The following is a 14,981-nucleotide window of genomic DNA, read 5'->3' as shown; positions in this document are numbered from 1 at the left end:
GACTCTTACAGTCGTTATTTTATATGTATACAAGGTGACGATTCAAGGTGAAAACTGGGCAGAGTTGGTTATATCTATCAATATAGAGTCGTCACTTTATAAAAAATAGTCGTCATACATCGAGAAAAGGGTCGTTTGTCTACAGAAAATCTGGGTGACGTCTTAAAGAGTCGTTCACCTGTAAATTATGCTGACGACTGTCTGGGTCGTCATATTAACATCTTACAGAGTGACGACCCTATACTGATTTTGTTGTTCTTTTTTTGTAGTTGGTTGTACGGGTGAGATCTCAACCTGAACCCCTCGACACTGTCGGCCCGGATACCTCCCAAGCATATATGACCGATTTGGTACGTTTTTATTGTCTGAGTCAATTTATATCCATACGAAAATTGTTTAATTAGTGTTTTATAATGAACGTGTTATTTGTTTAATGTAGACGTGGAAAACAAAGGCTGAGGTCAAGGAATGGATTATTTCCAAGGCAAAAGAGAATATGTGCGTAATTATTCAAAGCAAACACGTTGATTGTAAGCAAATGAAGATGGTATGCGAGAGAGCGGGGGATAAGGAACAAAGTCACAAAGGGAAGAACTACAAGTATGTGAAGAAGACGACGAGGGTCTACAAAACTTCGTCGAAGAATATAAAATGCCCCTTCAGGATTGTTTTCAAAAGGCATCCCGAAACTCTACTATGGTGGATGTATAGTATTCCGGATGGTCGTCACAACCATCCTCCACCTAGTACTCTTTTAGGGCACCCAACATATGCCCGATTGAAACCACATCAAATGGAAAATGTTCGGAAGATGAAGCGATGTAGGCCCCTTAAGATTCTAAATGCAATAAAGGCGGAAGATAAGCCAAACTTGTCTATTATTTCCACAATCTACGCTGCCAAAGCAACGATCAAGAGAACTGAATGGGATGGTAGATTAATTATGCAACAATCAGAATGGTTGGCAGAAAAACATAACTATTCCATGCAAACAAGGGTCGGTCCAGGCGACAAAGTGACTCATATTTTTCTTGCCCATCCTAGGATGATGGATTTGGCACGATGCTTTTACCAGGCCTTGCTCATAGATTGCACCTATAAAACCAACAAGTATAACATGCCGTTGTTGAACGTGGCTAGTCATACTTCGGATAAGCAATCATTCACCGTGGCATGGTGCTTTATGGAAAAGGAAGAAATAAAAGATTATGTTTGGGCTTTGGAACAAGTTAGGTTGATTTACCGTGGCGAAGAGACACCGCAGGTTATATTTACGGATAGGGATTTTGCAGTCATGAGTGCCGTTCGTCAAGTTTTTCCACTTGCTCAACATTTTCTTTGTACGTGGCACATCCAAAAGAATCTTTTTAATAATTGCAAGAATCAAATCCAAAAGATCAAACCTGCAAAGGGTAATCAACGTTCCAAGGAGGAAGACGAGCGTCTTAGTAAACTTTCAAAAAAAGAGATAGCGGAAGAGAAAAAGAAATCCAAGGAAAAATTTGATGAAGAGGGGGATGTATGGGAGGATTTATGCAAAGATTGGGACCTTTTGGCTGATAGACGCATTTATGTGTCTAATTTGTCCCAATTGTTTATATTGTTAGTGCTCGATTTTGTACTTATTTGGTTATTTTATGTCTTTGTAGGTGTTTTTGGAGAAATAAGCTTTTGCGGCGAAATTGGCTAAAAAGTGGTTTTTGCGCTCGTGGGAGAAAATTACTATACGGACTCTCACTTTGGATAAGGGGTAACCTAATTAATAAGGGGCACCCCATTTCAGGGCATATACTAAAGGGACACCGGAACTGGATAGGGGGAGGTCATCTTCAAAGTTTCAAAACTGGATTTGGGCGGAAAAAAAGGCAGCAGCGTCAACAGTTTTGGATCAAGGATTTGAGCGACCTAGGAGGCGATTAAATGGGCAAATTTGGTACCCACGGACTCTACAAGACATAAGGGACCTGTTAGAAGCGATTAGACCCATTTAATTGGGCTGGATAAGTCAGAAAATCCACACAAAGTCAAGACAGTGCACACGGTTTCTGTTTAGGGTTTGAGATTAGTTTGAGAGATTTATGGGATATCTTGCGTGGGATATACATCAAAACAGTTGGGTAAAAGTCCTATAAGATATTTGAGACGAGAGAATAGCTAGAAACAGCCTGTAACGCAACAAGAAGAAGATTATTCTTCAAACAACCCGTAAAGAATAATGGAGATTTCCAAGGGGTTTGATCGAGTTTCAAGGGGATTTAAAGCCTATAAATAGTTTGTTTTATGTCATAGAAGGGGGAAAAAGAGTTTGGGGTCGATCCAGAGCCAGGAGGAGCGAAGAAGAAGGAAAAACAGCAATGTTCACCTGCTGCTGCTGCTGCCATTAAAAAGCTTCAAGAACACGAAGAACAGACTCTCCAGGGCAGACTTATTTTCAGCAGCGTCAACAGCATCAGAAAAGTGTCGCAGTTAGCTGCAGTTATCTTCTATCGTTTCTGTTGGACGTGTTTTGTGAGTCTCAGAACCACTATTTTATAACTTTTTGACTCTTTTAATCACACTTTGAACTTTGAATTAATATTTTGAGTGTGTGATTGATATGAATAGATAAACCCCAATACTGGGATGATGGAGGAAGCCATATTTTACACATATAAAAATTATATTTAATTTTTTTATGACTTCTTGCATTTTTATTAAATGTTTTATGATTTTTTCTTAATTGATTGTCATTTCTTTTGATGGTTTATGCTTGGTCTAAGTACTTTTGATATGCCATGCTTTCGATTTACAGTTAATCTTCTAAAAATCTACCTTGGCAAGAATTAGAGTCCCTATTTTTATGTGAGCTATAATTGTTTTGGAAATAAATATATTAATTATATGAATGATTATGGTGGAATCCTGAGTCCTAGTGTATCTTGATCCTGTGACAATTTTGTATATATTTTTGCTTTAAAAATCTTTTCAAGTCCGAGTAACGAACTCTTATTTACCGCAATCGAAGTACCACAACAAAATGGCGCCGCCGACGCGGACTTGTATATAGATTTGTTTTTAGGTTTAATTTTTTTTTTTTTTATTAATATTTGTTCCTTTTTACTTTTCTTTTTGTGTCTTTGATTTACAGGCTCGAAGTGGAATACTAAGGACTTGGGAACAAAAAGCTAAAAGCTAAAAGCTAAAAGAGAAGAAAACAAGACATAATTTTTTTTTAGGACTTAATTTTTATTATTATTTTTTTTGTATATAGTTTTTATTTATATTTTTAGAATTTGTAAATAGGCTTTATTTTTCATAATTTTTGTAATTTTTGGACTTTTTATTTGGACATTATTCTGGACTTTGGACAATTTATTTTAATTTTAAACCCTACAGAAGGGTATCCTTAAATACAAACTATTTGCAGGGAAGGACGACGATTACGATATCGTCTCGGCCCCTCGGGTTCGCACACGGCATAGGAGTCGTGGCCCGAGTCGACGACAACGGTTCATCGCCCGTCTGGTACGGGAGGTAAGTCCATCGAAACACTCGCGAATCCCCTGCAAGCGAGTTACTGTATTCCTTAAGGTGATTCATTGATTGAGGACGAATTCGGACTGTCTTTATTTTCCTAGTAAAGGGCAAGGCCTGGCCAAATCAAGATAAGGACTCGGATTTCATCACTGTTTCCTTCTTGCCCGCCTTAGGAAAACGAAACCAAACGCGAACCTAAGCCTAAAATTTTGAATAGAACGAGACCAATAGGGTAACGAGCTTAATAGGAAACTCGTTCGAAAAATATTGGTTGCTCTTTAAGCACATTTCAAAGTTCATGATGGTTTCTGTGAGTTGAATGCGTGACTGCGCCGCCTTGTGATAGCGGTGAGGCCTTGGGTATCAAAGCTCCACTGAGCTTCCCTCGCCTCGATTCAACTTACATTAGCTCGGATTGATTCCAGAGGGGTGTGCTCAAATTGTAACGAATTCCTTTTCGAAGGAATAGAAGCTGGTCTAGAAAATAATCTAAGTGGAGCCATCATGCTTTTTTTTTGCTAGATTCTATAGGTTTGATTTGGTCGAGTCGGACTTGTTTGTGATTGCGTAGAATTCCCCTGCAATTAAGAATGTCGAACTGGTATGATAGAAGCCAATACAATGAATATCGACCTGAATTTGAATATGGACATCATCAGTATTATGACCATAGTGAGAATAGTGACTGGGGACGCCAACCTTTTCAAGGTTATGGTTCATACCATGGTGAGCCCAATTACTATCCGCACGCGCATCAGTCATACGAGCAAGAAGATTATAATACTAGTTCTTCGTCTTTAGAGGATACAATCAAACTTTTGAAAAGTAGTCCTTATTATGATCCTTCAGTTCCTATTCCTTCTCTAGAAGAGACTCTCAGGAATTTAGCTAAGTCATCACGTCAGTTAGCTGAATCGACGTATAAATTAGATGAGGTGAATAATGTAGTTATGGACGAAAGAACTGCAACAACAACTGAATCTGTAGAAGATATCCTCAATAGATTAACTCAAAACTTAGATCCTACACTAAGGGAACTTTCTTTGGAAGAGACCCTTGAGAGGATAGCTGAGTCGACACGTAGACTTGAGTTAGAGACGAATGAAAGTATTGCTCGAAATAACTTGAATTGCCAATATAGTGTATCCAATAATATCCTTGAGAATGAAGATACTTTTTCACATAATCAAGATAACGAGGTTATAACTGGTAACACTACTTATTTAGATAAGGTTCAATCATCTTCGTACTATTATGATGATGAGGATAGTAGTGATGAAGAATCTGAAATATGTAGGCATAGTAATCAGGAATCTAGTAATCCAATTGAGATTTATAGTGATTATATTATTTCTACTTCAAATCCAAATAATTTTTATGATTATTCACCTATTCAAAAGGACGAGGATTTGATTAGGGATACCACCGTTTTAGACGATGTAGTTTTTCCTTTTGATTACGAAGCCGATAGTGGTTTAGAGGAACGGGTTCATTTCGAAAATACTGTTTTAGAGTCTAGCGACTTAGAAACAATAGTCTTGGAAGAAGAAGATACACCCGTAGAGATGAGTAAAGATGCACTACCTGATAATAACTTAGAAGAATCTCTTGAATATTTTAAGGACTCTGAAGATACGGAAATTCAAGAAATAATTAGAGGTCTATCTAGAGAAACTGAAAACTCTAAGTTTGGGGGTGATTATCACTTCCCTAGTGCCTTACCTTTAACTCTCAGAAAGTCCCCACACTTAGGACTTAACATCAATGCCTCAACCATTTTACAAGATTACTTTCATACTCGTTTTCCTGAACCTAGTGATGTCCATAAGGAAGTTCAGTTGTTAGAAACCCATCCTCTGGTTGATGAGGTTAGACCAGGCCATGATACTAAGATCGACTTTGTTTTCCCACCAAATATTTTTCGAACAATTGTGGGAACGTATAAATTTCAAATGTGTCAATTATTAAGTTCTGAGACTAAACCTAATTACTTTAGGATATTAGAATCAACACATTTTCTTAAGAATGACCACTACTCTCACTGTGGTCAATTATGTAAGTCAAACCTGATTGACTTAGAGGATCCTCAATTATTTAGGTTATTATTTTGTGCTTCTAAGTTCTTATTTAAGTACTTACAGACTCTAGGACCTAATAATTTGGATCTTACCTATGAGGAAATGCATCCGAGGAAAATAGTCTATTTAGACCCCTTCATAGAACCTGAACCTGAACCGCAATTAGCGATAGTTATCCAGAAACTAGGTAAGGGCATGCCAGTATTGTACATTTTCTTGGTTTATTGCAGTTTCCTTTTGTCAGCTCTTTTTGGTTTTAAAGACCCACAGTTATTCCGGCTACTGTTATACGGTTCGAGTTGACTAAACCTTTTCTATGTCTGGCTGAAGACTTTAAACTTAGCACTTCTTGGGAGGTAACCCAATCTCATGCAACACGGTAATATCTTTCCTTATCTATTTTGCTTCAAATGGTAACAGTTTCTCCTTGTTCATGCTTTTAATTTCATCTTTAGAACATTGAGGACAATGTTAGATTTAAGTTTGGGGGTATGGGAGAAAATTTTTAGTTGCAGTATGAATAAATAAACTCCAGAGCCTAGAAATTTATGCGTATTTAGGATGGCACTAACCAATCTAAGTGGATGGAAGCATTTTGGTTGTAGGAGTTGAGGAACCAATCTGAATAGATGGAAACATCTAAAGAGTCTATTCATAAAAGCACAGAGCTCAGGTGTTAGAAATAACATGATAGTTTCACCATATCTCGTTGAGTCCTTTTCACTTCTATTTTTATTTTATTTTGTTTTTAAACTATGTTTCTCTAAGTGATAGGTGGGGCCCACGATTCAAGTTGTTACCAATGCTAGGGTGAATTAGAGTGATTGAGATACCATGAAGAAAAAAAAAAAAAAGTTGAAAAAAAAGTTGAAAAAAAATTGAAAAAAAAAAAGAAGAAAGAAATTGAGACCAGACCATTTGACCAAAAGGAATAAATTCAATAAAGTCGACCACTGGTACCCTTGTATATGCCAGTTGTGTTGACCTAGAGTTAGGTTATCGACCACTGGTACCCTTGTATATGCCAGTGTGTTGATATTAGTCAGACTAGTATCTCAATCCATTAGGATAGGTTCATTTTGGTGGAGGCCTTCAGACAGATATGGGAAACGCCGTTCACTTAGTAAACATCAAAACCATCTATGTTTTCTATATCCATCTTCTTGATCTATCCATGTGATTAGTTTAGACTCCGAATATGATGTCCATAGTGCAACTATCTGAGTAGAGCTCTGTCACTTTATATGAATTTTAGTATGCTTGAGTGCAAACTCGTGTACAGCAATTGGAATTTCGCATCAGGGTACTTCTTCCTGTAGTCAATAAGTATGCCAACCAAGGAGATTCTTTAGTGCCTTCCAAGGTTCTGCGTAGATAGCTAAGCTCTGGAGTATTAAGGTTTTGTGGGTACACCTCTGGTAAACCCCCCGGAGACAACACTCCGCCACTAGGGCCACCTAGTGGTTTAACGGCTTACTGCACGTGCTAAGTGTAGTCATTTTATTTTAGATTAGATTTGCTCGAGGACTAGCAAATAATAAGTTTGGGGGTATTTGATAGACGCATTTATGTGTCTAATTTGTCCCAATTGTTTATATTGTTAGTGCTCGATTTTGTACTTATTTGGTTATTTTATGTCTTTGTAGGTGTTTTTGGAGAAATAAGCTTTTGCGGCGAAATTGGCTAAAAAGTGGTTTTTGCGCTCGTGGGAGAAAATTACTATACGGACTCTCACTTTGGATAAGGGGTAACCTAATTAATAAGGGGCACCCCATTTCAGGGCATATACTAAAGGGACACCGGAACTGGATAGGGGGAGGTCATCTTCAAAGTTTCAAAACTGGATTTGGGCGGAAAAAAAGGCAGCAGCGTCAACAGTTTTGGATCAAGGATTTGAGCGACCTAGGAGGCGATTAAATGGGCAAATTTGGTACCCACGGACTCTACAAGACATAAGGGACCTGTTAGAAGCGATTAGACCCATTTAATTGGGCTGGATAAGTCAGAAAATCCACACAAAGTCAAGACAGTGCACACGGTTTCTGTTTAGGGTTTGAGATTAGTTTGAGAGATTTATGGGATATCTTGCGTGGGATATACATCAAAACAGTTGGGTAAAAGTCCTATAAGATATTTGAGACGAGAGAATAGCTAGAAACAGCCTGTAACGCAACAAGAAGAAGATTATTCTTCAAACAACCCGTAAAGAATAATGGAGATTTCCAAGGGGTTTGATCGAGTTTCAAGGGGATTTAAAGCCTATAAATAGTTTGTTTTATGTCATAGAAGGGGGAAAAAGAGTTTGGGGTCGATCCAGAGCCAGGAGGAGCGAAGAAGAAGGAAAAACAGCAATGTTCACCTGCTGCTGCTGCTGCCATTAAAAAGCTTCAAGAACACGAAGAACAGACTCTCCAGGGCAGACTTATTTTCAGCAGCGTCAACAGCATCAGAAAAATGTCGCAGTTAGCTGCAGTTATCTTCTATCGTTTCTGTTGGACGTGTTTTGTGAGTCTCAGAACCACTATTTTATAACTTTTTGACTCTTTTAATCACACTTTGAACTTTGAATTAATATTTTGAGTGTGTGATTGATATGAATAGATAAACCCCAATACTGGGATGATGGAGGAAGCCATATTTTACACATATAAAAATTATATTTAATTCTTTTATGACTTCTTGCATTTTTATTAAATGTTTTATGATTTTTTCTTAATTGATTGTCATTTCTTTTGATGGTTTATGCTTGGTCTAAGTACTTTTGATATGCCATGCTTTCGATTTACAGTTAATCTTCTAAAAATCTACCTTGGCAAGAATTAGAGTCCCTATTTTTATGTGAGCTATAATTGTTTTGGAAATAAATATATTAATTATATGAATGATTATGGTGGAATCCTGAGTCCTAGTGTATCTTGATCCTGTGACAATTTTGTATATATTTTTGCTTTAAAAATCTTTTCAAGTCCGAGTAACGAACTCTTATTTACCGCAATCGAAGTACCACAACATTGGCCCATTCGAAGACCGAAGTAAAGTACTATGCAAATTTGCAAAAGTTCATCAATGTTTGGAGTACGGATTATAAGAAGGTGGTCGATTATTGCCAAGATACCTGGTTGAATCCTTGGAAGGAGAAGTTTGTTTATGCATGGACCAATAAGTACAAACAATACCAAAATGAGTCCACCAGTATCGCAGAGCAGTCCCATGGACGTTTGAAGAAAATTCTTCGAGAAAACACTGGTGGGGTAGTTACTGTACAGGAAGCTATTCATGAGCACGCCCAGGATGATCTTAGCAAGATAGTGACTCAGATGAAGTATAGTAAGGACCGTTTTTTGAATCAATACCTGGAAGACAAACAATTGCTACGCGGGGTTTCGCATCAAGTGTCATGGTGGGCAATAAAGCATATGATGGCTGGACTTCACAGATTTCGAGCGAAAGCTTCAAGTGAAAAAGTGATGAACTGTAATTTTACAACTGAGACGTGGCTTGGCATCCCGTGTAGACATAAGCTTGGTGGTTACAAGTCGCTCATTCCTATTGAAGATATCGATCCTTTTTGGAAGCAACTTTCATTCACCCCTAATCCCACAGGAGCCGCTGATGAACAATTTGGAGACCTTGAGATTGGAAAGTATATCAGTGAGAAATATCAAAAAGCGCATTGTGCAGGAAAACAGAAATTGGTTTCTAATTTGTGGCCGGATGCCCGTAAGAGCTTGGGAGTAGAAGAAGAGCCAATCAAACAAAAACCATCGGGCAGACCAACAACAAAAAAATCATTTAGAGAAACCGTGAAGGCGGCCAAGAGTTGCAAAAGTGACCCGTCACGTCATGATTATGTCCAGGCGGAATATACAGAGTATGAGAAGTCTCTCCTCCCCAAGGCAAAGGGTCGACCAAAAAAGGATGATTTGACCCAAAGTGGAACAGAAGTGAAACGAATGGAAGACATGGATGTTGCAGAGCATGTGGTCGGTACCCAGAAAAGCCAAACTAGCGGAATGGTGACCATAAGAGGAATTAAGGGAAATCCGCGCACCCCTAGAGATTCTCAAGGAAGACCACATCGTGTTACTTATACTTTGTATAAAGAGTACACCGATCAACTTCCTCACGTCATCTTGGATCACCTTATATCCACCGACGACGTTGACGGCGATGGAAATTGTGGTTACCATGTTGCAACGGAATAATTAGGGAATTTCAACGAGGCTGACGAATTTAAGCTCACCCAAATCCAATATGCAAGGAAAAAAATGGCAGAAAAGCTTGTTCAGGACAAACAACTGTATTTGACAATACTCATGGAAAGAGATCCAAAAGAGAGGGAAATGAAGTTTAGGGAGTTGGTTTGTAACGTGAAATGGAGGACGAGGTCGAAAAAGGCCGGTTATAAGTTTTGGATGCAAATGCCTTTTGGTGGTCAACTCTTAGCGGACACATTCATTTGTGTGGTAATTGTATTCAGCAAAGGCTTCCCCGGAGCATCTTGTATGTACGTACCCTCAAGAACTCGTTGCGACGCGGCGATAAAGAAAAGAAGAATTGTAATGACACATGTCAACAATAACCATTACATAGGTTTGAAGATTTCCGAAGAATGTCCTTTACCACGGGTGGCCTATGGTGATTGGGGAGACTACACCAAAGAGTGGACAAATCAGTACGAGTATGGAATGAACCTTTGGAATTCTATGAACCCAACCCCGGTTTACGTAGACATGGGCGATGAATCGTGAGACAAGATGTACATTCAAAACTATGCATTGCATTTTTAAGCATACTTTTTGATAATGGTTGTATCCTGAACCCTAATATTTGTATTTTGAAGAATGCCTAATGAATACAATGCGTTTTATCTTACGGCATAAGAATCAGTTAAACTTATGGATGTTTTCCCAACTTGGAGCTGTCATTAATATATACAAAAACCCTAACGAGTCTAATGGTCCAAATTAGGTGGTCTCCTGGAAGGTTTTAATAATTGTAGGGTCGTCAGTCATATTTTCAGATACCCTAACGACTCTAATGGTCCAAATTAGGTTGTCTCCTGGAAGGTTTTCCCAACATAGGGTCGTCATTGGTATTTTTTGATACCCTAACGACTCTAATGTTCCAAATTAGGTTGTCTCCTGGAAGGTTTTTCAACATAGGGTCGTCATTGGTATTTTCAGATACCTAAACGACTGTAGTGGATTATACAACAGTCGTTATATTGACAGTGTATACAATGACGACTGTTTGCAAAAACCCCCAACGACTCTTTTTCTATACACTTTTTCCCATAAAAAATAGCCGTTACAAATTATTATATAAGTAGAGGAACATATCAAGGTGCAAAATCAATTGAAAACAACCTCATGAAAGCTTTTTTTAATGGCAACTCCTTCATCAATTGAAAGCATACTTAGAAGATGCGAAAAAAAAAAGAGTCCTTACGCCATATCCTACAAAGGAAGAATTAGAGATGCGCAAGGCTGAAAAACGGGGAAAAGAACAAGCACATCTCCGGGAAGTATTCAAGCAAGTCGAGGAAGAGACCTAATGGGTTAAAAACTATTACAGCGTCAAAGATCTTGACGAAGAAGAAAAAGATGAAAGCATATTTTGGATAAACGTTGGTTGCGGTCCTTTCCTTAATTCCCACGCGCATCTACGCTATGATTATGAACCGTCCCACATTCGTGATTGGACAATTCACGTTATGAGATTGTGCAACAAGTACAACGAGTTCCTCGCGAGGCACAAAGGCGATAGACGTGCGGCCCAAAAAGAATATACCAAATGGAAAGGAGAGCAGTTTCATCACATCGAAGCCGCAATGGTAGTTAAATCTCGCACCGGAAAGAACAATAACATGTGATGTTTTCATAAAGAGTCGTTATCAGTTTTAGTAAAAAAGTGACGACTCTGGTTATCTCCAGAGTCGTCATCTTGTGTAAAAAAAAACTAACAACCCTTATTTTGAATTTCAAAAAAATAGACCGTTGGGATCTACTTCGCCATCCAAGAGCTCCTCTTAAGGAAAAAGTGAGTATTCCGTTAATATTTATACTTCTGTCATGCTTCAAAGTTATAACATTCCTTGTTTAATTTCAGTTGGAACGTTTCGATGGTTTATGGACAATACGTAATGGGGAAACTAAGTTCCATTCACCATAAAGAATATACTTTTTGACGAACATTTGATGCATCAACTTCAAGAATACCCATATTAAATCTTATGTAATACGAGATATATGTAATGTTATTTTCCTAATGAAATCAAAATCCTTTCTAGTTTCAAAATGAGAGTCGTCACTGGTATCCATAGCAGAGTAACGACTCCTAAATCCAACACACAGTCGTCATTGACATGAAAAAGCTAACGACTCTAGCCAAATAAATTCAAACCTCCTAGATATATTTTGTTAACCAAGGGTCGTCATTGATTTCATTATAAACACTGACGATTCTATCCAGAAATATTCTTTCCATCTCCTGGATGTTTTGGGAAAAATGGTCGTTAGATATCTATTTGAGGATATTAACGACTTTGTGTGTTGAAGTGGTAAATACAATTAGGGTCGTCAAAGTACTATGAAACGAAGATGACGACCCTTGGTATGAGGAAGGGAAATGTTGTCTGCATTGGAGTACTACATGGTTCTAACGAGCATACTTGAAAACATAGTATTTTCAACAAACACAGGAGTTACCAAACATAAAAGTACTCGAAACAAAGACTCCAAACCAAACATATAAGTTGTTTCAACACACACTTAAGTTCAATTCATAAAGTAAAATTAACATAAGTTGAAGTCGACCATATCGACCTCGACCACCACCTTACTGCCTCCCTGACCTGCTAACTCTCCGGCTTTTCTTAGGAGGAGCACCTTCTGGGGAACCAGCATCTTCTCTAGTAATTTCTTGTACCTCTAAGGGATGTTCATCATGATGTTGGCTACTTTGGCCATGCTCAGCAACTTCTTGTGCTCTTTGGCTACGTGATTTTCGGCTCCTCTTACCTTCCTTAGCCAGCTCCTTGAACATCTTCTTTGCATTGGGATTTTCAATGTGCGTGCAGTAATCAGCGTACTGACGTTGCTTCGCAGGATCCATCACTTCCCATTTGTCAGTCGAGCAACAAAAAAACTTGACAAGAAGCTTCATTCGCTCCCTCTATATGCATTCAAAAACAATTTCACATTAACTCTCTTATATGTAGATGAATTACACAATTAAAAAATTAAATACTCACCACTAGTGTCAGAATTGAAGTAGCATCTCTACTGTCGACTCGAGAAGAAGAAGAGGTGGATGCTCTGTTGGTCCTCCTACCCGGAGTCGGATCTACCCATATCACCCTACCATGGGAGAAGCCTTCATACCATTCGACGTAATCCAGTGATGCCTCATGACCTTCATCCGCATGCACCCACCATGAGATGTCTACAAGCCTAGAGTGTCTATCATTCCAATGCTTGACATCAACTTCAGGTTCATAAGCCACCTTTATACCCGCTTCGTCAGCCTCACACTTTTCCAACTTGTGCTTGAACAGAGGTACATAATCCTCATCGGGTGAATCTAGAATAAAACCAAGTTGACGCATGATTCTTATCGGATTGTACATTGAAAAACCGTTAGGGTGAAACAAAGGGCCATGGTAATACACGACATCTTCCGTTGCGCCAACTCTATTATTCTTGTACGGATTGAAGACTACCTCTTTAGCCGTGATGTTGTCAAGTTTTTGACGCATTTATATCAACGCATCAGTTTGTTCCCTATCTTGATAACCAGTGAACAAGTATTTGGTTCCCGTTGGACTACCTTTGCTCCATTTTGGGTTGAGTTCCACATCTTCATTATCTTTGATCAGTGATGGGAAATAATCATAAATCCACACCTATAGCAACCAATGAAATAAACATAAATAATTCAATTTTTAAAATGTACAAAAATAAGAAAACTTTCATCAATCCAAATACCTGTATTAGAGCCAAATTCCCATTAATTTGAGAAGTTAGTTTGCGAGATCCCTGAGAAAGCTGACCATTCAGGTGTGCAATTATGGCAGTCCCCAAAGAGTACTTGCTCACATCTTCCAAGGGATCCAAAAGCTGAAGAAGGTTGACGCTCACCCGGTTACCTTTGCTGTCAGGAAATATAACCGACGCAAGGACATACAACAAATACCCAGCCGCCGCATAGCGACATTCCATATCAGAGAGACCTACTTCTTTTTCCTTCTTTTCTGTCCCATAAAACATGTTCCTAATATATACAAGTTTGAACTCTTTCTTCGGGTACTTAGGTCCCTTATCGAAAAGCCCATTAGTCTTCTCGGAATCCCAGCCAAACAAGTTCTTGGTCCATGTATAAATGTCTTCCCAACTAGGCCTTCTCTTGAACTTCTCACCGGTTGATTTTCCTTCGACCTGCATCCCTAATATTTGTTCTGCGTCATCAGGAGTTATCGCCATCTCACCAAAAGGAAGTTGGAATGTGCCGACTTCAGCGTGATACCTTTCACATAAACTAGATACTGCGACCTTGTCATACGCAATCACAGAGTTCAGAACGGCATTGTACAAACCTGAGTTTTCAACCAAATCTCTAACTCTTACACATTCACCTTCTAGCGGCCACAACTCCATTTTCTTGAAAGAATATTGGTGCCGGAAAATACGTGCGGCATCCTTATGATCCTACAAAACATAAACAAACACGTATTTAAAAAACAAAACATAAACAAGTTAACACCAACTAATCAAATAGAAAGCAAATTTGGGATTCTTACGATTTTCTCACTAATGCAATGAGCCCACGATCCAGGATATCCAAATAGAACTTTGCCCCCATCTCTAGGTTCTCCTCTAAGTTTACCAGCTCGAAGAGGAGGCAACATCAAATGAGTAGCGGGAACGTGTCTCGCACTGGGTGCAATATCTATTCCATCCTTCTTAACCTTCTTTACCGGCTTTTTCGCCTTTGCATTCTCTTCCTCATCCTCAACAGTGGTTTTACCATCATCACCACCTTCATCCTTTTCATCATCATTACCTTAATTCTCTTCCTCCTCCTCATCATTATCATCACCGCCATTATTACCTTTATGTTGTCCCTCCTCATTACCATCATCCTCATCATCATCATTACCATTACCTTCACCCACTTCCTCCTCTTCTTGCTCTTCTTCTTGTTCCTATTCTTCTTCTTCTTGAATCTCTTCTTATTGTATCTCATGTTCTACACCCTGTTCCTCCTCTACTTGCTCTTCTTCTTGTTCATCTTCTTCTTCAGCACTAGTGTTAGCGGAAACAACAGGAGTGTATGATTCTGACGAATCAGACAACTCATTACCTTTGTCTCTTGGTTCGGTGATAG

General features: G+C 38.7%; 1 protein-coding gene across 2 annotated transcripts; it reads right to left on the bottom strand.

Annotated features, from left to right (window-relative positions):
• Positions 1-12,365: 12,365 nt before the first annotated feature.
• Positions 12,366-14,699, bottom strand: LOC113314300 (protein MAIN-LIKE 1-like). Of its 2 annotated transcripts, none has more exons than XM_026563088.1 (4): positions 14,395-14,699; positions 13,583-14,302; positions 12,850-13,500; positions 12,366-12,770 (listed from the first exon to the last, which is right to left on the bottom strand). In XM_026563088.1, the coding sequence occupies exons 1-3, from the start codon at positions 14,500-14,502 to the stop codon at positions 13,354-13,356; spliced, it is 975 nt and encodes a 324-aa protein (XP_026418873.1). In that variant the 5' UTR covers positions 14,503-14,699; the 3' UTR covers positions 12,366-12,770; positions 12,850-13,353. The 2 variants fall into 2 exon arrangements, with proteins under 2 accessions (XP_026418873.1, XP_026418875.1); XM_026563090.1 differs by having other exon boundaries at positions 14,406-14,496.
• Positions 14,700-14,981: the final 282 nt, after the last annotated feature.

The sequence above is a fragment of the Papaver somniferum genome, chromosome 9 (genome assembly GCF_003573695.1).
Source record: "Papaver somniferum cultivar HN1 chromosome 9, ASM357369v1, whole genome shotgun sequence".
In the NCBI taxonomy this organism is placed as follows: Eukaryota; Viridiplantae; Streptophyta; class Magnoliopsida; order Ranunculales; family Papaveraceae; genus Papaver; species Papaver somniferum.
The sequence above is the reverse complement of the archived record's forward strand: the minus strand, read 5'-3'. Positions and strand labels throughout refer to the sequence as shown.